Raw genomic sequence first — 24724 nt, 5'->3', positions numbered from 1 at the left:
AATTTTTGTTGTTTTATCGACAAGACAATTACAACAATAATTTGTTATTAAGTTGTGCTAAATACGGCTCCTAATGCCAATATACTGATAAATTTGAGCAAATAGTGTCAAATACCGTTCAATTAAAGATCTGAATCGTATCCAAATGTGAAAGAACAAAACTTAAGCATATCGTGCCAAATATTCATAAACGTTTGCATGACGGTAGTGCCCTAATTTGTGTCACTGTGCCACTGCTAAACAATAGGATATCGACAAAAAAAAGTGGTCAATATGATTTTTCAATGATTAACCGACGTCAAAAAGAACTTCGATTAGAGGACTCCAGAATTTGATATGGTGTATATTTCAATTAAAATATGTCACAATTTACTTAAAGGTGTGATTCTTGACAAAGGTGTGAGGAAAGTAAAGCAGGTATATGCGGACCCTGAGATCTTTATTGATCAAACATTTGACATGAGTTCCACCAAGCGGCATCGGAACAAACGAACTTGTTCAATTGTGAAGTTCTGCTGGTTTATCGTTTTGATCGTCAATTTTGGTCCACCCTTCCTCGCTCTTTCGGTCATACGAGTTTTAGCGTGTTCGGTTGTCTGTTGTTCTTGTCTCACCCCTTCGTCATAATGACTGACAAAAATTATTTTTTTCCCTTAAGAATTATTTTAAATGAAAATGGGATTTATTTGACTTTTGTGAAATTATCTTTGGATCTAATGTCTATTTGAACACTGAAATCTTTATTTGGAATTACAGGGTGGAGATATTTCATTACAATATTGCGAAATGATATTTTTAGCGAACAAAAAAAAAAACGGCGGTAAGTTCGCCTCGGGCTTGGTATTCATGAGCCAGGATAATCGGAGATGAAAAGCAACCACATATATAGTTAATTAAATTTTTTAATTAATATATTTTATGAGATTTACTCATTCTTTCAACATCTATAATAACTTGACCAATTTCAGTAAGTGGATGGCAAAGAAAAATTTCTCCTTTGAAATATTCTTGACATGACTTGTTGACAGGTAAGAGAACGAAGTGTAGCTTTTCGCATTTAGCTGAAGAAGCGATAGGCGAGAGCCAGCTATCACGTCATGTCCGACGGACGGAAAACGCCACAAAATCGATTTTGGAACTTCAGGAAAGAGTTGCAAATTAAAATTCTTGCCGAGAGTTGGAAGGCGTCTTTCATCTGTCCGTCGGGCGAGTGAAGGCTTCTTAATCTTCAGACGCACCGGGCCGATGAACTGGAAACTCCAAGGGGAATTATTATTATTTTAAAAAAAACCATCCCTGAAGAGCGAGTCCAGACGTTTGAAGTTCTTTTTGCTTATTTATGACAAGTAGATACCAGGAATTTTTCATTTCCTTTATTGGTCTAAGTATATATTTTCACAAAGGAAAGTTATACAGAGGGAACAAAAAATATAAAGTATTTTTTTATTCCTTGCACTTCACAATAAAACGTATTGAACTTGTACTTGTGTGAATAAAAGAATTGTAACTAGTAAGTATTATCTAGCAGCTAAAATTCAAAAGTTCTGATATTTTATTTATTAAAAACTTTCATATAAATGTGTGGTGTTTAGTGACCGTTAGTCAATGATTATTCGGAGATCGTGAAATGCGGTCTGGCGTGACGTAGGTTTTAGAAAAACATTTTCTTTATCGTGCCAACGTTTCGATCTTTATTGAGATCATCTTCAGGGTCTGGAATTTATAAACGTTGTTTAAATTTTACAAATAACATGTAGGGGATGAAAAAAATGAATTTATACAATGCTAGAAAATTTTAGATTTAAAAAAATAATAATTAAATAAAATTTTCTAGCATTGTATAAATTTATTTTTATTTATTATATTTTATTTTTATTTATTTTATTGCTTTATTTTTTTATGACGTTGGCACGAAAAAGAAAATGTTTTTCTAAAACCTACGTCACACCAGACCGCATCTCACGATCTTTGAATAATCATTTTCATATGAGTCGACAAATTGTTATACATTCGTAAAAAGGAAAATGCTTATTTGCTGACTGTTACAATCTGTACAATTTGTAATTTTTAGAAACATTTATTCTGTAGAAAAAGTAAACATTTTGGAGAGAACATCTATGCATGGTACACAGATGATGAGGAAAAGATCCAATAAGGGTTACAGTCTATATCAGTTCTACAGCATTCACCGAGCTTTAGACATATTCACACCATATAATTTCATCTTCAGGTCTTATTTTTATTTACCAACATAATTGGATACATTAAAATTTATTTTATGATAATATACTGTAAATATGTAATCTACTGTGTGTAATATACTGTATAAGAGCATTGAGATGAAAAGTAAATAAATATATAAAATCAATTTACTCATTTTTTAACTGTCCCATCAGTTTTTATTTTATTTATTTTTTCTTTCTTCCTTTACATTAAAATTACCACATTACAAACTTAGCAAACAACATATTATAGAAATACAATGGATACAGTTAATGTAAAGAACAGAAGGCTGAGACTGAGTGTTGATCTGAAAGCGTTCAAGAAAAAACAAAATAAAATAAAAACTGGTGGAAAAAAAGTGTTTATTAATATAAAAATAGGAATAATTTATTGTAGAAAACAAGAGATCGTATTACATAATCAAGATACAAAAGTGATTTGCTACATTTGTTATCACAAAATTCTTTAACAGACACGATGCGGTTAAGCAGATGTATTGTTTTGGCATCCAGAACCTTGTACTGTTTTGAGAAGTTTTCTCTCTCATGAGCAAAACATATAATTTAAGTTCACTTCTGGAGCTGTATTTGTCAATATAGCAGTTTAAAGTGAACTTATCCTTATTTCTATGTACAAAACAACAATACATATGTGGCACAGGGAGCATCCTTAAGTTGAGATTTCTACAATTTTCCCAGTAATTGAGGTTGTTAATCACTCTACTTGTCTTTCTTTGGGCAGCAAAAACATTTGGCTGAAGCTGAGTGACCCCCCAAACCAATATACCAAACATGCCACCAAATATAACTAAATAAAAGTGTAATATTTTCAGAGACACTTGACCAGATAATCTTCTTAATAAATAAATAAATTTTCTAATTCAAACATTTGACTAGATGTCCACAGTGATGTTTAGAAGAGGAGCAACTTTTATTCCTAATAGTTCTCTATATAATGCATTGTCAGGTTGACCAGGTTGATGTGCCACGAATTTGGTTCAAACTTTTTTGATGACTCCACTCCAAGATATCAGACACATATCTGCCACTTATTGTGGTATGGTAATAGGCCCTGGTTTCACCAAAAAATTTAAAAGTTGAAATTTTCCATTTTTTAATAGTTTTATTTCGCCGTTCTACTTACTCAAATCAAGTATATGAATTTTTTATGAAGATTGCAATAATAAAACCTATAAAAGTTTATCAATAACCAAAAAAATTCTAAAAACCAAATATTTTTCATAATATTGATACTCATTATTGAAATCAGTTTATTTTGTTGCACTTATTTATTAGTATTACTACTAATGTGTGGTGATTAGTGACCGTTAATCAATATTTATTTAGACATTGTGAGGTGCAGTCTGGTGTGATGTAGGTTTCAGAAAAACATTTTCTTTATCGTGCCAACGTTTCGATCTTTATTGAGATCATCTTCAGGGCTCAAAGTGTTTGACTTCTGTGTAATTGTGCCATTCTTGCTTGTCGTGTCGAGAGTGGCCCTCAATAAAGATGATCTCAATAAAGATCGAAACGTTGGCACGATAAATAAAATGTTTTTCTGAAACCTACATCACACCAGACCGCACCTCACGATGTCTAAATAAATTACTACTAATATTCATTTTTGTTCATTATTATAAATCAGTCATGTCAGTATATGTATGTGTTATTGTTTTTTATTGTAATTTGGTAAATACCCATAAATAAATACATATTGGCTAATCGTAATTTTTTATATACCCAGACTCCCTTGTTTAATCAAATTCAAGCCTGGAATCTCAAATTAAATATAAATTGAACATAAATCAATTTTAACATATTCTCTGTATGTATACCCTAATTGTAATGTTTAAATTATTAAAAAAAAATATTTAGACTTTTTAATTAAGTCTTAAGGATCAAACCATAGAACAATAAATGATATAAAAAGTACCTAATACTATATAACTTCATAAAAAACGATATTACATATTTTAAAACATATAATATATATTTTAAAGATAGATAATGTCCAGTGGGAAATTTTTTGACTTAAGAAGTCCCATGGAAGGGTACCTATGTCAGTAAACCCCCTAGAAGGTGGAGCACATTGATTCTGTGTAGTTCCTTTAAGCTAGAATCAACTTGACGTTTTTCATATTTTAATTAGTGTAGTTTGCATTTAAAAATAATGGATGCTGAATGGAGAGAAGAGGACAAACGGCCGCAATTTGGAGCTAGATTTTTAACAAACGAAGGAGATGTGTATCAACACAATGCCTGGTAAATTATTGTTATATTTTTAAAATTTTATAACAACTGAATGAAGCTCTTGCACAGGGACAATGTTGAATGGAACCCAGAGCAGGTGGCTCTTGCTGAAAAGTTAGTCAATGAGAGCTCAATGCACCTGATGGATATGGAAATGCAAGAGACGCTTAAGCGAACTGCGAACATTCAGTGGGATGCTTTTTACAACATACACTCAAATAGGTGAGTCTGTTGATTGTCTTAAATCTTTTAAATTATTAACAATGTGACGATTCAAGATTCTTCAAAGACCGACATTGGCTGTTTGTAGAGTTTCCTGAACTCATACCGAAAGAGGATAAAAATAAAGATAAAATGCTTCTGTGGGAAATCGGCTGCGGTGTCGGAAACACAGTTTTTCCCGTACTCAAGTACGCAGCTGACTCAAACTTGTTCATTTACTGTTGCGATTTTTCCGAGACAGCTGTCGACATTCTTAAAAATCATGAAGAATTTGATGAAGCGAGGTAAACTATAAATGACTGTTGTACATTACAAGATTTGCGACAAATTTTTAATGAATGTTTCAAACAGGTGTTGTGCGTTTGTATGCGATGTAACATCAGAAAACGCTGAAATGCCATTTGAGGAATCAAGCCTAGATATAATCATTTTAATATTTGTCCTGTCAGCTATTGTCCCAGAAAAGTAAGACAAGTTCAAATAAAATCAAATTGCATTTTTTCATGTGACAATTTGTACTTTTTAGAATGGAGATTGTAGTGAAGCAAGTCTATAAGTATTTGAAGCCTGGAGGTCTCGTCATTCTTAGGGATTATGGCAAGTACGACATGGCCGAGCTAAGGATCAAGTCAGGAAGGTGTTTGCAGGAGAATTTTTATGCTAGAGGGGACGGCACATTTGTTTACTTCTTTACACAAGGTTATTATAAAAATAATAATTGAATACATAACTAACATTATCTGATTATTATTGATTTTTAAATATGTTTATTTTTTAGATGAAATTAAAGATTTATTCATGAAAGTCGGATTTCAAGAGGAGCAGAATCTAGTTGATCGGCGGCTGCAGGTTAACAGGGGAAAAAAATTAAAAATGTATCGTGTCTGGATACAAGCAAAATACAGAAAACCAATCTGAAATTTAGTATATAACAGCTTTATACTTGAATGAAACGATACATGACATTTATTTTATTATCCCCACTAAAGTGCAAATATTTAGTTTAATAAGATGATTTTCAATTTTACAATTAATTTGACAAATGTATATTTTCTTGATTACCTCGTATCCTACTGTCACATGTTTATTTTGCAGTTTTTTTGTACATGCATCAATTCAATTTTCCACTGAGAAAGTTGCAGTGAATGCTGTTATAGTTGTGTTTTCTGTTGGTGACACATCACTAGTATAAAGCAAATGCAGGATGGCCCTGGGGAACATCTGCCTTTACTCCTAAAAGGATGCATTATACGTCCTTTTGCTTTACTCAGAATAGTCTCTCTCTGAAAGTAGGAGGAAAGAAGTTCTAGATACTAAATGTGGAGGATTTTTTTTTGTCAAGTTTTGCTTTCATGCCATAGTATCAAAGGCTTGAGAAATGTCCGAAAACGTATTATATTACTAATTTGGACCTGATCTGTCAATAAGAGCCTTTAATCTTTTGAGTCTTAGCCCTTAGCAAGGTGGTTAGTTAGATGTCAAGGAGTGTAATGTAGCAAATGATTGGGAACCACCACTCGCATACTCATCCTAACTGGTTGACTCAACTCAAAAGACCACTCATCCTGCACACGAACCTCTTAGTTTTGTCAACTGAATTCACCATAGAAAGCCAGTGCAAGTTTCAATGTGGAACAGTTCATTGATGAAATTTGTATTAGTAAGTTTGTATGTATTACATGAAGCGTAGAGAGTATAGCAACAAAATTAAAAAGAGGGAAGTGTAACAGCAGTATTTGCGAAAAAGCACCCGATTTTGTAACAACAGAGAACCCACTGGTTTGCCTCCTTTTTTTTGCTACTCTTCTTGCAAATAAGCAGTACAATAAGTGCTTCTGCTTCTTTGGAGCTGGACCAATTCCATCATACTGACCACCTGTTGGGAAAAAAAGTTGATTTCACAAATGAAACCAGCCATGAAGACTTCATGGCTTTGTACTAGTTGAGAATCAACCAGCCAATGAGTTGAACCAACTAAGTTGCCCCATGTAAAAAACTAACAATATCTTGAAAACTTATAGATAAGATCTAACATGTCCACAGTGAAACTAATTCTTGACAGACTGAAACAAATATTTTTAGGGGATTTTTTTATTTTATAAAATGTTATATAAATTACAAAAAGGTGGAAGCTATTTGGAAAGATGTCTGTTGGGTGTGGGAAACATAAAAACATTTTTAGATTTCTTTTGTACAGACACACTTGAAACTTAGGGACAAGGATTATAGCAAGCAGTCTGCGTGCATAGATTGTTTTTCACAAATTTAAAAAAAAAGTACAATTCTTAACAATAACTACTAGCAGTCCTTGCTGGCTAAAAAATATTGAAAAAGCATTGAAAACAATTATTTTTTTATTAGTCATCTTGCAATTTTATTTATATATTTTATGTAAACAAACTTTACGCGATATTGAACGCAATTGATTGGATTGACGCATCAAAATTGAAAAGAATGGCGTAGACGCGGCAAAGTCTCACGTTCACGCCCACAGACTTCGCCGCGGAACCAGCCAATTCGGACATAAAATATTCTCGAAACCTTAATAATTAAAACCCAAGTCAACGGATATCATTAAAAAAAACACCGATTTCGACTTTTGCAAGGCTTTTTATTTTTTCTTGAGCAAGGAAAGGGTTCACGACCTGGTCAATTAACCTCTTCACGGCCTGGACGCGCAACACGAATGAAGATAAGAGACCCTCGATAAAGTCCATCCCCAGGACTTCTTTCTGTTTATTTTCTTTCGGATTTTCTCGGATCCTCCGTCCGTTTTCAGCAGCCGGGGCCGTTTTTCCGGCCGATTTCCGCCCTCGTAAAATGTATGCCGGCCCGTTCGAAAAGCGTTTCCTTCCCAGAGATATTTTAAGAATCAGTTTAATTTCACCTGCGTTTTGTGCGTAGGTTTTTTCAACATCCAAACTCCATTAATCCGCTCCGTCTCGCTTTCTAGAGTTTCACGCCCGTTTCCAGCCTCGGAGCGTTTACTCTCAGTTCATAAATTTAAATGGCTTGGATTCTGCCAGGTTTGATTTGCACCAACGGTTTCGGACTCTCTGATAGCTGTTTAATTAGGTTACTCTAATATTGATTTCTTTTCGATTTACTGCCAACTTCTTTTCGCTACTTCTGTGATATTGGCTCGCATCGCCAACTGACTCGGAGCGATCGGCCCCAAAAGCGGTTTCCAACTAGAGGAGAATGACTGAGGTGAGTACCAGTACTGGTTACACAAATCCTCCTTACCGGAGAACCAATTTACACGATCTGGACAGCCCCCGAAGCAAAGTCACAAATAAATCTTTACACTTGATAATATAATTTAAACAAAAAAAAAATCGAAACGCAATTTTTTTTATATTAGACATACGTTTTCAGCAAAAAATAAGTTTTTGCCTATATTAGATTAATATAGTATTTTTTAAGATACAATTACAATTCTGATTTATATTTATTACTGATCTATATAAGCCCAAATCTGGACATGCATATACATATGCGCACACATGTACAGAGTTGAGCCTGTCACTTCTCAGTCCACCAGCAATTCCTGCCTATGTGCTTTATAATTTACCGACAGACCTTGAGAATCACCCAATCCGGAGGTCAGACCTATGTCTTATCCGTTCAGCCATCGAGATCGGGCTCCGAGTGGTAGTACTAGGTCAATTCAGCACACAACGCATGCATCCTAGATTGAAACTCATTCACACTGTCACTCTTAAGCTGGGTCCACACTTACAAAAATGTACGCCGATGTGTACCAAAGTTACCGTATACACTGACAGGCAAAAAATTACACCCCACTTGTAATATAACTGATTTGTATATATTTTTATATATTAATTAAAGTCACGTTTTTTAATGTTTAATAATTGAGTCTGTCTAAAACAGCAAAAAAATATATACTGCTAAGGAAAATTAAAAATAAAATAAAAATAAAACAGACGGGTAGGTAAAATTTGTTTTAGTTTTGATTTGGATTTTTAATTAACATTTCAATATTGCATATTTCCTCCTCTTGCCTTAATTACATCTGGAAGATGCCGCAGTATACTTTCTACAAGTCTGGAAATGCCTCTTTTCTGGAGGTTAGCCCAATCTTGACGAAGATCATGGAGTGTATCAGGAAACATGCTCTTATTTGTCTTTTGAGGCTATCCCATAAATGTTTGATGGGTTTGAAATCTGGAGAACGGGCTGGCCAGGCTAAGACCCTGATGTTATGCTGTTGAAGGTACGTTTGTACTATGTGAGCGACATGTGGACAGGCATTATCGTGCATTAGAATAGGATTGTCGCGGATTTCATCGAGAATAGGCAACGCATGATGTTCCAAATAATCATCCACAGTGAGTGACAGTCAAAGACCCTCCACGAACAACAACCAACTCTGTGCGACTCCCCATTGAAATTCCCGCCCACATCATCACTGACCTACGTTTAAAAGGTTGGCTCTGGGAAAACTTACAGGCTTCGTATCTTTCATTTCGCCTTCTCCTCACTATTTCACGCCCATCTGGAGATCGTAGAGCAAATCGACACTCATCTGTAAAAAGTTCAGCAGTCAAATCATCCAAAGACCACTGGCTGTCTTCTCGAGCAAATGCGAGCCGTACAACTCTGTGTGTTCTGGTCGATTCTGTTCCTCTTACGGGGCGAAAAGCCATCAGTCCATACTGATTTAATCTTCTTCGAGCAGTGCGTTCAGAAATATGGACACCTCGAACTTCTTGGAGCTTCATCAAGTATAGGCAACGCATGATGTTCCAAAATTTTATCCCCATAACGAGTGGCCGTCAAAGACGGTCCACCAACTCTGTGCCACTCTTCATTCAAATTCCCGCCCACACCATCACTGAGCTATGTTTAAAAGGTTGGCTCTGGGAAAACTTACAGGCTTCGTATCTTTCATTTTGCCTTCTCCGCACACTTTAACGGCCATCTGGAGATCGAAGAGCAAATCTACACTCATCTGTAAAAAGTAGCAGACCAATCGTCCAAAGATCAATGGCTGTGTTGTCAAGCAAATGCGAGCAATGCAACTCCGTGTGTTCTGGTCAATTCTGGTCTTCTTATAGGGCGAAAAGCCATCAGTCCATACTGATTTAATCTTCTTCCAGCAGTATGTTCAGAAATATGGACACCTCAAACTTGTTGGAGCTGATGAATCGCTTGAACGTAAGGTGCTGGTTTGGCAAAATTCTCAGAGTCAAAAACGGTCATCTTGTGGTTCCGTTATACTAGGGCATCCAGAACCAAGCCTTTTATGGTACGACCCAGTTTGTCAAAACCATCTAACACTGAGTGTTTCATAGGGAACTCTGATGGCAATAACTGCATACCTGATGGAACGTCCATTGTCAATAAGTGCCACACCACGCACAAAATCCTCAGCACTAAGTGGCATTTTTAAGTTTAAAAATTGAAATTACGAAAACAAAGATGAAACTAAACAGTTTATTGCTTTAGAATTCAAATGAGACTGAATAAACATATTAAATTCTGTAAAAAAGTAAACATTGAAAAATCCTTTATCCTTGTTTTGGATTAAGGATTAAGTGTGTTTACCTCTAATTGATATTCCCAAATTAAAACATAACATAAACAAATATTTATTGGTAAAAATAATGAGAAAAATTAAGGGCAAATTTTCTTTTATCAAGAAAATGAAGGGAAAAAATCAATTGGGCAGAATTTTTTACCTGTCAGTGTATGACATTGCCATATGCTATATATATTCTTTTAGTTGGTCCTAGTTAACTAAAGTAATTATTTAAATTGATTTATAATTTTTTTATGAGGTGTGGTTGAGATGAAACCGGCCAAAGGTTGTGAGTTCGAGTCCCGCTCATGGCGCTAATTTTTCATCTCAACCACATTTTTATAAAAATTATAAATCAATTTGAAAATAATTATATTAAATAAATATCTTCATGCAATTTGGTTGCCGATTATATTGTTTCCTTATTTCTAAATGGATTTAAGGAAGGCTTATTGTACAATTAATCTTTTAGGTTGCAGTGGAAGAAAGGGAAACTGGTCACCAGTGGCCCTGTGTGAAAAAAGGGAATAGAGCCTAAAGGCTTAATTAGACTGTCAGTCAAAATTTGCAAGGGGTTAATAATTTATTAAACAGTTGCTATTGTTGATTGTGTTTTGTCTACACTGTATTCCAAGTTTTGATCACGAACTGCTGTACAAATAAAGCAACATCCAGAATAATTTTACAGTTAATTAGTTATTTACGTTGTTGGTATTGATATTTTTGTTCTGTTGGTTCCTTTCATCATATTTATTTCCATTGTACATTCTACCTTTCCTCCATTTGAGAATTTACGACATACTGTATAAAATAAGGCTTGTCTGACTGCAATGTACAGAACTTAACATTACTTAATACTTTCTGATTTCAAGAGAACAAAACAAAATTAGTTAAAATAGTTATTCAGATATCGTGAGATGCGGTCGGGTGTGATGTAGGTTTCAGAAAAACATTTTCTTTATCGTGCCAACGTTTCGATCTTTTATTGAGATCATCTTCAGGGCTCAAAGTGTTTGTCTTCTGTGTAATTGTGCCATCCTAGCGTCTCTGTTTATCGATTAACGGTCACTAATCTCTACACATTAGTTAAAATATTTCATTGCTCTTGTTCAAAACAGAGGATAATAAAAAATGAACATTTAAAAAAACCTATAATAACACTACTGTGAAACCTTATTGATCGGTCTGTTAGATTTTGCACACATTCGCTTTAATGTTCTGGCATTACATTGAAACATAATTATTGTTCATATATTATGTAACAAGGTAATTGGCAGGATCAGCTTGACATTTTGTTTAATTCAAAAAACATTATTTACGTTTTTTTCAACTCCATATCGATGAAGTGTGGAGAGCAAAGTAAATAATTTGTGCAAACAGTTTTAATAAGTACTACAAAATTAAAATAATATAAGCTGTATTTATTGAGCAAAATGATCAACTATATTGTGATAATAGATAATCAAAGTGAATGCAAACAAATGATAAGATTGCTATCAGATTTCTTGATTCTGTTCTGTTATTTTAGGATTTTTTCTGAATGCCTTTTTTTGAGGCAATAAGGAAGAATATATTATTTTTAAACTCTGTTGTTGCTGTTTTATGGTTTTTAATAATACGTCTAAAACAACATGTTTGGTCTAGTATATTGTAGTAAAAGTATGCACATTTGAACTAATTAATGATTGTTCACATTGTATAAACTTGAAGTGCTAGTTAATTTTTTTTTAATTGCACATACTTTTTAACAAACAAGAAATGTTTTTGTTTTATTTTTCATTGATTTAATTTATTTCACAGGTGAAGATACGCAAGCTATGATTGAGAGTGTTTCCCGTCGTGCTTTCGGTGGGTCGAGTGGAACTTACAACGTCAGAGCCACAGAACTGGCGAGAGACAGGAGGGTCAAGACTCTCAGTGTAACTGTGGTCTTTTTAGATGACACAAAGCAGGTGTTTCAACTCGAGGTAATGATTCACAAATTTAAATGTATGAATGGGTTCGTAACAGAAAGTTTTTTTAATTTTTTAGAAAAGAGCTAAGGGCCAGGCCCTGCTCGAACAAGTGTTCACGCACCTTGAACTCGTCGAGAAGCACTATTTCGGTCTTCAGTTTTCCGATAATGGATCACCTCCAACTCCTGCCAACACAGACCTTATGGTGAGTCGGTTTTTCCTATTCAACATAATGTGTTTAATATTTATATTTGATACATTTTGTAGAGATGGCTCGACGCGACAAAGCCAGTGAAGAAACAGATGAGAGGGCCTGGCTTTTTTTACCTTAGGGTAAAATTCTACGTATCCGACCCCAGTAAACTGCAAGAGGAGTATACTCGTTACCATTTCTATTTACAAATTAGGAAAGATATTTTAAATGGAAAGCTTTTAGTACCTCCGTCCACGGCCTGCCTCCTTGCAAGTTATACTGTACAATGTAAATAAACAATCTTTTTAAAAAATTCTTTGAAAAAAAGTTTAATCTTATTTTATTATTCAGCTGAATTAGGTGATTATCATCCTGATGAACACGGTCCAAAGTACCTTTCTGGAATGGCCCTCATTCCAGGCCAGACTGAAGAGATGGAGAAGAAAATATCCGAACTGCACAAACTTCACAAGTACGAATACTGTACAACTTTCCTTCTCCTTACACGACAAATCATATCTACAAATTTGTTCATTTATTATGAAAATCATATATTATAGTTAGTATAGCTAGTTTGTTCCATACATATAAACATAAATTTTTTTTTCTTCAGAGGGCAGACTCCTGCAGATGCTGAATTTAATTTTTTAGACCATGCAAAAAGACTGGATATGTATGGAGTTGATCTACATCGAGCAAGGGTAAGTTAATTGAAATGAAAATATTTTGTCATTAAATGATTAATAGTGTAAAACAAAATTCCAAAACCTTGCAAGGTCAAAAACTTCGGATCGACAAAGCTGTTGAGAAGCTTGCATTTATAGAATTTAAGAGTGACTTTACTTTAAAGTTAGTGGCTAGAAGGGCATTGCAATCATTACAACCCAAATTTACCTCTTCTTTTTTTTTTAATGAATTGCATTAATATAATTTTAAAGCGCTTGTCATATGTCCATAATGTCCATCCATAGCATTAAAACTCAATGTAGAAGAGATCTGAGTCATTCCAGAGGTTTTGACCAGCACCTGACAGGTTTTCACAGTACACCTACAGTTATCTTTAACCCAATTTAAATTAGTTTTATAAAGTTTTTCTAGATATTTTGACCAAATTTTAACAAGATTGATACACGAAATCAAGCTGAACTAGTCGACAGGCTACTTTCGCTAACTCGCAACTCTCGACTCAACCAGGGGTTCAAATTCAAAAAATCAAACAAAAACATACTTTTACGAAGTTTTTTTAGACTTTTGATATTTCATTAGTTTTATAAAGTTTTTGTATATATTTTGACCAAATTTTAACAAGATTGATACACGAAATCAAGCTGAACTAGTCGACAGGGTACTTTTGCTAACTCACAACTCTCGACTCAACCGGGGGTTCAAAATCGAAAAAAAAAAATTAATTAATTCAATGCAGGAACAAAATCCATGACCAGGTTACGAAAAAAAAAAATTCGGGAAACCTGGTATGTTGCATTTAGGCCTCATTATCTCAAAATTGCATTTTGTAAGGTTTTAGACCATGACTTCACAGTGGAGTCAACTGTATGCAGCGAAAATCTGAGTATGCAAACCCGCAGCTCAACGGGTTTTGTCTCATCCCTTTGGTGTGATTCAACTGTGGAATCACAAATTTTTGTAATATAAACCAATTCAAAAACCTATTTTGGTTTTTTCTTCACCAATATGTGAATCAGGAAAAATATTTCCATGCTGATCAAAAAAGGAGGAACCAAAGTTGTACAGAGTAGTACAGTGGAAACCTACTGAAAAACGATGGTATAAGAAGTAGGCATTTAACAGCATTATTTTTGATAATGTTAAAACTTAATTTCTTGTATCATTGAAACGATTTTTGTATTAGACTATAATAAGAGAGGACTCTAAATAATCAATTCCTCCCATGTGTTATGTTCTATCACCACCTGTGATTTTCATGTAAGATTGCCTTGTCTAGTAAGAAGCTTTCTTTTCAAAAAACCTAAGGTGACCACTTTTTGCCTCTTAGCGTATATTTAAAAACAAGAATCTGGTTCATGATTCCTACTGCCCAGACTACTCGATTTTCCTCAGGGCAATTAGTAGCTTCCCTTATGTAGCATTTATATCACTGTCTATTAAAATGTAATTGTAGTTTTAATAGTAATAACAATCTTTAAATTTTTTAAAATTAATTAAGGTTTTTAGTTTAGATAAAAAAGTCAGTGTCACAAGCAGGATTCGAACCCACGACCTTCGGCTAGATACGCCGCTACTCTACCACTTGAGCTATCGTGACTTTGATCCACTTGGGGCACTAACTTCCCATCTCAAACCCACCTTTTGAATTTTCCCTCCTTTGAGTGAACTAATGAAAGTAATAACAATACTTCATTAAAATTAAAGGGACAAAAGTATGTTACTACAATGTAATATTTATTCTGTCTGCTGGAATAATTTATTATTTTTTATATGTTAATTACAATTTTATTATTCTAATACTTTTAAGATTTAAAAGCGATAACTGAGATGTGTTAGGAGATTAGATTATTCAAATTGATAATCATGAACATGTGTTATAATTAATAAATCTAATGATTTACAGGATTCGGCTAATAAAGAACTTCAGCTCGGTGTGACTTCTATTGGCCTTGTTGTGTTTCAAAATGGGATAAAAATTAACAGCTTTTCATGGGGGAAAATTGTTAAAATCTCATTTAAGAGAAAACAGTTCTTTATACAGCTGAGGAGAGAACAGGTAAATTAATGATAATAATGCTTTAATGACGGTGAAAAAGAGCAAAATAAAAACACTGCTTATCTGTTAGCTTTTCTTATCATTATTAGTCATAGAATTATGTTTGCGTATTTTTTTTTAATTTTTTTTTAATTGCTCTTTTTTTAATACACACAGAGTGAGAGTTATGATACTCTTTTGGGTTTCAACATAGTGACATACAGATCTTGCAAAGTACTTTGGAAGTCTTGTGTCGAACACCACACTTTTTTCCGCCTCCACTCTCCAGCTGTCAAAAGAAGGACACCTCTTCCGCTAGGGTCTAAATTTTCGTATTCCGGACGGACAGAACTGCAAGCAGTTGAAGAGTCAAAACTCAGACCCAGAGCGGAGCGCACATTCATAAGGTGTTCAAGTAGGAAATTAATGGTCAGTACCGATGAAAAATCAAAAGTGGGGCTTACCAGTTCAACAAGATCTTCAAGACCTTATGATAACAAAGTCACATCGCTCTCGAGAGAACCTAAACGTGCATGGGGTGAAACTTCCCCAAACAACATCAATGACGAGTAAATTAATAACATTATTTTGTTTTGTTAGAAAATATAAACTATTTTTTGTTTTAAACAGCGAGGGTGGATTTCTTGAAAGGACTTTAGAAGAGCATAGAGCCTTCACACCTGTACTTCCTCCTAGAGCGATCTCTTACGCAGACGAAGATCCGGAAATAGAAAGGCCAACCACAGCTACAGGAGTTTATGAAATTTCCCATTATGACCAGACAAATCCTACTGTAAGTTTTTAATATATCAATCAACTCTCAATAAGTTAAAAAAAATTCTCTGTTATCATATAATTATAATTATGGTAAATATTTAAAGTTAAACTGAGAAAAATAGGCCTGTAGGGACTTTCACTGCTATGACTTGAATTCTTGAGTGTCATCATCTCTATCAGTTGAAATACTTTTGAATATTTGCCTTCAGTTTTTAAATTGCAAGGTCCCCTCCCCCCCTATGTGAAAACTAAAAATTCTTTCAATTGGTAGAAAAGTTTAAGTTGGTTCACGAAGTTCAGAAAGGATAAAAAAAAAATATGGCAGTTATTGCTAGAAAATTGGGGTTCTCTGGATTTCCAGTCCATCTTTGTGACTGTTGATCCCTTTTTTTAAAATTTGTATGGTTGAGAATGGGGTAAATTATGTATGTGAGCTGTTGGTAATTAGTTTAATTACGAGTTTTTAGTGTTAAATACTGGGAGAAGGCTGCTATGTCTGTAAGAGGAAATGTGGTTTTTTTTTAAAATTAATTAAGTGAATGTTATCACACAGCAAGCCAATACAGGGAATCTAAGTGAAGAATCCATGGAAGAACAAGACATCATCGAATTAATTTAATCCTACAAAATCCATTCGCAAAGAAAGAACTTTTGTAACTAAAATGCCAAGTAGAATTGGAAAAGATGAACTGATGATTCCTCAAGTAATACCGCAAATTTTATCCACAAAAAAATTAAAACAACTTAGTATCGGTCTGTAAAAAAATAAATAAACAAAAAACTGCTTAGAACAATTTTTGTTTTATGGAATTGGTAGAAAGGGGGTAAGAATGTATATTTATTTCATATATATATTTCTGGAGTAGTTCCATGCTTGTCTATATTGTTGAGGGATCTTGATGATATTCCGTGAAAGGAGAATTACAGGCTCGTTACGGTCTATATGGAGAAATCTAACTACCTACATTGTTGCCCGTTTTTTTTTTTTTTTTTTTTTTTTTTTTTTTTTTTAAGTTTAAGTCAAATCGTTTTGCCCAGTTAAATGTCTACTTACAGAGAGGAATCTGTACATAATTTTTTATGTTTATTTTTAATTTTTGTCATTAGAATGACGATGGTCTAGTGTGCATTCGCATGACTCCTGATGAAGAAGGCCGGTTTGGGTTCAACGTCAAAGGCGGAAGCGATCTCGACATGCCTATTCTTGTCTCTAGAGTGGCTCCAAATACTCCAGCTGATAGATGTTACCCAAAACTCAACGAAGGAGATCAGGTAAGACGATTAAATTGTAAAGTTTTATTAAGTCCTTTCAAAGCATTTATTTAGTTGGAAAGAGAGATAATGAGAACTGCAATAACTGAATGACAGATATCAGGGCATGTAATCGTGAAATCTGTTCACAAAATGAAAAGTCTAAAATGAAGTTTTGAATTTGGGATAATTGATATGAGTGCTTGGATGTTACTTGGAGAATGTCAGTTAATTTTTGAAATAGGTTTGTTATTCTTTGATTAAAATGACTATCTTATTAGTTTTAAAGATTATTAAAAAGTTGTCTATGGAGAAAACACTCCGATAATGATTTTGTGCATCATGATATTCTTTTATTTCAGCTGGTGACCATGACTTACCAAATTAATAAATATATCTCACTTTTTGTTCACTACACATTACATTTGTATTTGCTGTTTAATGAAATCTAAAATCTTAATGAAGAATGCTTAGTTAATGTTTTTACATAATTTTTTAGTTTTTAAAACGCACAGTGCAGAATTAATAAAAAAAATTTTTTTAAATTGGCTCATTTCAGATGATTGTTATTTACATAATATTGTTTATTTATCTTTTAGGTTTTACTTATTAACGGAATCGATGTCGGAGGGATGCCTCATGAACAAGTTGTCAACCTAATAAGAGCTTCCAGAGATTCAAGGGTAGGCGAGTTGATTCTGACCGTCCGACCAAGCAGTAAGTTATTTAAATTCACAGATCAAAAATAGGCTTGCTTTAATGCCAAAAAATGTCTCTGCCAAGGTGTATACGATGCAGGAGAAAATGTGGAAGAGGAGCCGTTATATCAATATGTTTCCGACACAAGTTCCGGCCGGGAGACCTTGGAGCAGAGCATGGCAATCCTGAGGGAAGGCCTGGTCTCTGGAACGATTATTGTCCAGTTTGAACGACTTTATAGAAAAAAGCCAAGTCTGTCTACATCCCATGCGACTCTCCCACACAACACTAACGCAAACCGCTACACCGATATTTTACCCTGTAAGTAAGCCCAAGATTTCTTGATTGATGCCTTGGTCACTTCTGATCGTTGTCGGACTATTCTCGCTGTTTTGACCTGTCAGAAATATTTTGGCATTTTGTAATATTTAGTTGTGAGGAAAACAGCAAAGATAGATAGAGACCAACATGATAGGAAAAAGTCATAATTTTTTTTTTTTAATTAACTCCTGTGCCCAGTATTGTATTGTATGGAGAAAAATTGTTGACATTAGTTTATGGAGCTTTGCTAAGGCATAGTACGGCACTTTTGCCTCCTAATCTAATCAAAGTTAAAAACATTTAGTTTGATGTTTAATTTTTCAGATGACCTGACTCGAGTTATCCTCGAGCATGGAACGAATGGGGACTATATCAATGCAAACTATGTCAACATGGAAATCCCTGGCTCTGGTATAATTAACAGATACATAGCGACGCAGGGGCCATTGGCAAACACCGTCGGCGATTTCTGGGAGATGGTCTGGGAGGCTGGTAGCAGCTTGATTGTCATGGTGACCGGCCTTGTTGAACGGGGCCGCATCAAATGCCACAAATATTGGCCAAACATCGGAGAGAGCATGGAGGCGAGCGGTATCCGAATTAAATCGATTCGGTGTCACTACAACAACCCTGCAGGGTTTATCTGCAACACTCTGACCGTCACTCATATTCAGGCAAGGATTTATTTTTTTTTTTTAATTTCACCAAATTGACACATTTAATTTAATCATTTTGTAATTTATTTAGAGTGGTCTCGAAAGGGAGGTGACTCAGTTGCAGTATGTTGGTTGGCCAGATCACGGCGTGCCTGATAACACAGCTGTATTTTTACAATTTATAGCCGAAGTTCGCAGATACCGTATGGGAATGGTTAGTATTAATTTTCTAAACCTTGAATTTTTCATTATAAACGAATACTTTCACTTCTAGCTCGAGCCAACAATTGTTCATTGCTCAGCCGGTATCGGAAGAACTGGTGTCCTTATTTTAATGGAGACTGCTCTTTGCCTAATAGAGGCAAACCAACCAGTTTACCCTCTCCAAATCGTTACTCACATGAGAGATCAAAGAGCTATGATGGTCCAGATATCGGTAAGTAAATTTGTCAAATTTATTTATTCTTATTTTAATGGCTAATTAACAAAATGATTTTGATTTGCAGAGTCAGTTCAGATTTGTGTGCAGCTGTGTACTCCATGCGTATACTGAATGCCTAGTGAAGCCCCTACCAGAGTTGGTATACCAATAAAAATAATTAAGAAAAACACGCCCCACCGAAGGAAGCGGAGCAGCAGATGTCAGAATCAAAACCAACTATTAGGTGCAACAGAAAATGTGATCCTTTAAAACACTTTGTTTTTCTGTTTGCATCTTTTATTTTAATTGGCTTTTACATTGCTTTGAGCCTTTTTTTCTCCCTTTTTTTAAAGTGACTGTCCCTGAATTGGTTTGATCATCTTATTGAAGTTCTGCTGTTGATCGTTCAACTTTAAAATTGGCCAATTTAATTTTCTTAAGCGAGAGTTTAAGACTTAATGAACATTTTCAAAAGAGAAAAGAAAAATAGCGGTATTTTTTCAGCTTTAATTTGGTACGGATTACCATCTGTAAGAACTGTAAATTAACGTAATTTAAAAAAAAAATGTAAAAATCGCCTTTGACTATTTACCTTACGGATAGGTATATAAAACCTGAAAGCCAAGAAATTCTAAATTATAAAATGGAATGTTAAATTTATTTATTTATGTGGTGATATTTTTCCTCTACTGGTATTGAAAGACGAAGCTCTTTTATTCTCTTTAAGGAAATTTTGTGATATCGGTACTGAATGATGTTACAATTCATAAATGAGCATTCAACCTTTTTTTGTGAGAAATCATCCATCCATCATACGTCCTCACAAATTGAACATGATTCTATCATTGAACCTAGGTGTACATAATTTTTATTCTTTTTTTAATAGCAAAACAAACTTTGATGTTATTGTTTTCTTTTTTTAATATATTTGTGATAATTGGTGGAATGTTATAAATTCACTCTTTTATGGTATTTTGATAGAATAAAAGAAATTGCTTTAAGCGTTCAATAACAAGTCAGTGTTTTTCATGTGTGTATTTGGTAGATAAGGTAAATTTCTTAAAACCCTGACAGTTTTTTGTTTCTGGTTTCATGAATTTTTTACCTATTTGTTGCAAAATTAGCAATGTTTTAAAGTATTTTCAAATTTCCCCGTGTTAAAATGGAACAAATGGCACTTTTTTAAAATAAATGATTAATTTGCCCACCGTAAATAGTCTATAACTCTTCCAAATCTGTATACTTGCCTTATTAACATTTGTGCCAACTTTTCACAGAAAGAACTTCCAATTTTTAACCTTTTCCCTGTAAAAATATCGATTCGAATGTTTAACAGTGCCAACACAGATTAAAAATGTATTTATTGTTCAGTAAATATAACAATAGAATCGTATCGATGTTACTTGTACTTTTTTTTCTTTTTGTAACTTAACTCTAGGTTGTAAATAGTGGCTTGAATTTTAATTACATCGACGATAATTACTGAAGGGAGTGCCATAACAGTGGTAAAGGAAAGTTAAATTTGGTAAAGGAATTTTTAAAACAACTATAATTTAAACTGAGAAGGTATATTTTAAAATATTTAATTAGCCTTTAAGGATATTTTATAAACTAATAATTTATATTTAATTATAAAAATGTCATGATACTTTATAAAAATTTTGGGTTGCACTGCTTTAAAAAAAAGGTGCTGGGATATTTCCAATTTTTGTATTGTGATTTATAAACTTTACTCTTTTAGAGAACCCAGGTTGTGCTTATAATTATTGTTTTTTTCATTAAGAAAAGTTGTTAAAAAACTAAAAAGCATGTGTAGTCTAGTCTAGTCCAATAAGTATCATGACATTTGTTTTAAGCAGTAGGATTTATTGTTCATCGTTTGTATTAATAAAAAGCCCCCTTTCGAGGTTAAAATGGAATGAACTTTTTTCTTCTTTTTAAACGTAAAATTTAAAGTTTGGTTTTTAAAAACATATCAAAGTAAATTTTGTGATCCGCAATGGAAGACACAGGTAAAGGATTGTTCAAGTTGAAAACAAAAAGGCGGGCTTTAAAAAATTTCACTATCATCTGTTGTAAACATCCCTCCAAAATATAGTGTTCAAAAAATATTGTATACTAGGAATTTTAGACCAATATAGCTATATAATGTTTTTATAATCGTCCTGTTTCGACAATATTGTAAATGTTTTAGTATCAATAAAACAAAAATAAATTTGACCTTGTATTTTTATTCTTTTGTGTGTTTCTTTTATGATAAAGCCAAAAGTTTCTGTTTGTAAATTGATTGATTTATTGACCAAATTTCTGTATAGATGCAGTTACAAATTAATGTTTTTTGGGTTAAAGTGACGGAGCACAATGACTTCCTCATCTAAGCAGTGCATATAAAGATTTAATTTTACATAAATTAAATTTCTGATTTATCATTATATTTATTGCAGTTTGTGGGAAAAATGATTATGCAAAAACCAAAAATGTATAGGGAAAAAGCCATTACTTTATTTAATGAATTATAACCATACTAGCACATATGCAATAATTTAATTTAATTGTAATGTGAAAACCCTATTTCCTCTGTGATGGTCTTTCATCAACAATATAAGCATGTCAAACTACAAATTTAAAATCAGAATCATTGAACACAGAAATGGTTCAAAACCAACACAAGTTTAATCATGCAGCAGAGGCACATAGCAGTACTGCAATTTCCTTTCTTTTTTTTTAGTTTGAATTTTTGTTCCGATTGCACCATGGATAGTATTCGTCCTCTAACTTTTTAAGATCAGGGATCAATAAGTGATATTTTTTATTTTCCTTTATCTCACTCACTACGGGGCCATTAAAGAGAAAACTTGAGTTTCCAGAACTTCATCTGTTCATGCCTCTTAATGTAAGTATAATAATCTTAACATTATTCTGGGTTACATGATCATATTTTAATGTTACTTTGGTTATAGCTATGATTTTTTGGTTTTACTTGAATTTTTTTTTTTTTTTACTTACCAGATCTGAAAAGTTGTATAACGAATCTGAAAATTTTTTGGAGGTTTTCTGGCTAATTTTGGGTAAATCTCATGATGACAGGTGATACTGACAATGAAGCAGAAGAAATAATAAAAGGCGATCTGAGCGAATCAGAGCAATTTGCTTGTGAAGATGAAATAATAGATGATGAAGACATGCTGTAGAACATTCTGTCCCTAATTATACTTTTTTCGATGGAAAAGATGATGGTTTACAGTATGGATAATCGATTTCATAAAACGTGAGTAAAAAATATAAAAACTTGACCAGTTATGCATGATTTACGTACAGAGTTCAATATATTTCTGCCTTATCACTAATATACGATCGATATAGTACTTTTCACTAACATTAATGTCAATGAAGCAAATGAAATGCAAAACCTACGAAGAAAAATAAGATAATGGCTGTTTTGGGGGTACTATATTTACTGGGAATTAAAAAAAAAAACAAGTAAAACAGACACGAAAGAAGGAAATTTGGAAAAAAGGATGGTTCTGGTCTGCTAATTTTGAGAGCTTTTTTTAGCAATAAAAGTTTTTTGGCATTAACTTTACAATCATATCCATGGCCCGCTAAATGTCTTCTAGAAATATATATTCATATTTCTGCCAGCTAATGGGGGGAACCCCACCCTGTACTACAGCTCTTCTTATGTACGATTTAAATAAATCTTTTGCTACAATCATAAAATATTACTGTATTATAATTATTTGAATTTTTTAAAAATAAAAAATGATTTTTGCTACAAATAGGAAGACATTAACTGATATATTAATGATTCTTTATGCTAGTATTTGATATTTAAACAGATATTCCAAGTGATTTCCTTAAGTAATCTAATTTTTTTCTTTCCTTTCTGAGTTTAGGGCACATCATAATTATATGATCCATGATGAACCTACATTTTCTCAGATTAACGAATCGGTCAAATTATTTTTAAATAAATATTGTTACCACAATGCATGATTGGAGGAAGAATTGATTGAGAAATTTGTAATTTGTTTGTTTAAATAAGCCCTTATGTAAATTAATCATCCTAAGTCTTTTATTAGACAATATTTTATTAAATTATTCAAAAATCGTGAGATGCAGTCTGGTGTGGTGTAGGTTTTAGAAAAACATTCTTTATCCTGCCAATGTTTCGATCTTTATTGAGATCATCTTCAGGGCCTGGGATTTACAAACATCACACCAGACCGCATCTCACGATTTCTGAATAATTATCAATGAATGGTCACTAATCACCACACATTTTATTAAATGTTGCTATTATGTAACTTTGTACTTTTGAAGCCTGTAAATTTACACACAAAAAATGCAGAACTGGGTACCGCACAGACCCACTTCTGTAATATTTATATACGCACCCACTGCTGAGTTAATGACCGTCTAAGTATTTCAATATGTAATTTCAATCTAGGAAATAATTGTTAATTGAAACAAATTCAAAAGAACTGTTTAAGAACTGGTTTGATAGTAAGTAAAAATAGTGAAGTAATTATTGTCATACAGGAGGGCTTAATGGACAACTACCCTTTGGGTATTGCGGATAAGGATTCCAACCACTTTACAATACTTTTGTTGAGATTATCAACAAATCATGGGCTATGCAATGATTCGAAGAACCACTAGCGTGGCAAATACGAGTCGAACACCCTGCTACTCAACCACCACAGTAGACTAGAAATAACAAAAGTAAAACATTCACTGATGTGCCTTGTTGAAATTCTGTGGCTAGTTATTAAGCCTGTTCATTTTCTCTTATACTTTTGTCCCAGAACAGAACCCACCATAAGATAACCTTGTGTATTCCAATGGCCTTTAGTCAATTTAAGCACTTTCAGACTACCTGCTCACTAAAAGCATACAAATTTAGTGTTTTATAGCTGCCTTTCTGTCTGAAAGTACATGCTTGGAACTGGCAGGACTAATCCAAGGGGCTTTTGCGAGGTTGTAAATTGGCCCCTTTACTCCTTGTTCAATTTTTGATCCAACAATGTCATATTGTAGGGCCCCTTGAAGTCTTTGGTTACAAATGTTAAAGCAATTATACCTAGTCATGTGCAGTCATTAGTTTCAGAAATATAATTAAATTGGTGAAAAGTTATTTAAACCAACACACTTATCTTCAACCTTTGCTGTATCATTTTTAAACATACAGTAGTTCCTGCCAACAGATATTAAGATTAGCTTATCTTTATGTCTTATGATAAATTATTAGTACAGTCAGCAAATACTTAGGTAAATATGATCAGATTTGCCTTAAACTGTGTTGATTAGTGACCATTGGTCGATGATTATTCAGAAATCGTGAGATGCAGTCTGGTGTGATGTAGGTTTCAGAACATATATTCGTTAAAATTTAAACTATGTTTGTAAATCCCAGGCCCTGAAGATGATATCAATAAAGATCGGAACGTTGGCACGACAAAGAAAATGTTTTTCCTACATCACACC

At 33.5% G+C, this 24724-nt stretch overlaps 2 protein-coding genes across 3 annotated transcripts; both read left to right on the top strand.

Moving 5' to 3' along the window:
- The first annotated feature begins 4300 nt into the window (after window positions 1-4300).
- LOC106666729 (methyltransferase-like protein 2) lies at window positions 4301-5731 on the top strand. Of its 2 annotated transcripts, none has more exons than XM_014394109.2 (6): window positions 4301-4487; window positions 4545-4697; window positions 4754-4981; window positions 5049-5162; window positions 5224-5396; window positions 5476-5731. In XM_014394109.2, the coding sequence occupies exons 1-6, from the start codon at window positions 4396-4398 to the stop codon at window positions 5613-5615; spliced, it is 900 nt and encodes a 299-aa protein (XP_014249595.1). In that variant the 5' UTR covers window positions 4301-4395; the 3' UTR covers window positions 5616-5731. The 2 variants fall into 2 exon arrangements, with proteins under 2 accessions (XP_014249595.1, XP_014249604.1); XM_014394118.2 differs by having other exon boundaries at window positions 4398-4487; window positions 4534-4697.
- A 6127-nt stretch (window positions 5732-11858) lies between these two features.
- Window positions 11859-20756, top strand: LOC106668477 (tyrosine-protein phosphatase non-receptor type 4). The gene is made up of 16 exons (XM_024229338.1): window positions 11859-11901; window positions 12043-12209; window positions 12274-12402; window positions 12465-12678; window positions 12742-12862; window positions 13004-13091; window positions 14981-15133; window positions 15290-15681; window positions 15743-15905; window positions 16997-17161; window positions 17740-17857; window positions 17924-18160; window positions 18485-18834; window positions 18908-19030; window positions 19091-19252; window positions 19323-20756. Exons 1-16 carry the CDS (start codon window positions 11874-11876, stop codon window positions 19407-19409), a joined length of 2697 nt encoding a protein of 898 aa, XP_024085106.1. The 5' UTR covers window positions 11859-11873; the 3' UTR covers window positions 19410-20756.
- Window positions 20757-24724: the final 3968 nt, after the last annotated feature.

This window comes from Cimex lectularius, unplaced genomic scaffold (assembly GCF_000648675.2).
Source record: "Cimex lectularius strain Harlan isolate CLEC.00 unplaced genomic scaffold, Clec_2.1 scaffold302, whole genome shotgun sequence".
Taxonomy (NCBI): Eukaryota; Metazoa; Arthropoda; class Insecta; order Hemiptera; family Cimicidae; genus Cimex; species Cimex lectularius.
The sequence above is the reverse complement of the archived record's forward strand: the minus strand, read 5'-3'. Positions and strand labels throughout refer to the sequence as shown.

What these genes read in the sequence shown, in the direction of transcription:
- LOC106666729 (XM_014394109.2), top strand. Translation starts at nt 4,396, where the DNA reads ATGGATGCTGAATGGAGAGAAGAGGACAAACGGCCGCAATTTGGAGCT. An exon ending in TACAACATACACTCAAATAG is followed by an intron (nt 4,698 to 4,753) that starts GTGAGTCTGTTG and finishes TGACGATTCAAG; the next exon opens with ATTCTTCAAAGACCGACATT. An exon ending in TCAGCTATTGTCCCAGAAAA is followed by an intron (nt 5,163 to 5,223) that starts GTAAGACAAGTT and finishes TGTACTTTTTAG; the next exon opens with AATGGAGATTGTAGTGAAGC.
- LOC106668477 (XM_024229338.1), top strand. Translation starts at nt 11,874, where the DNA reads ATGTTTGGTCTAGTATATTGTAGTAAAA. An exon ending in TACAGCTGAGGAGAGAACAG is followed by an intron (nt 15,134 to 15,289) that starts GTAAATTAATGA and finishes TAATACACACAG; the next exon opens with AGTGAGAGTTATGATACTCT. An exon ending in GCAGATACCGTATGGGAATG is followed by an intron (nt 19,031 to 19,090) that starts GTTAGTATTAAT and finishes TTTCACTTCTAG; the next exon opens with CTCGAGCCAACAATTGTTCA.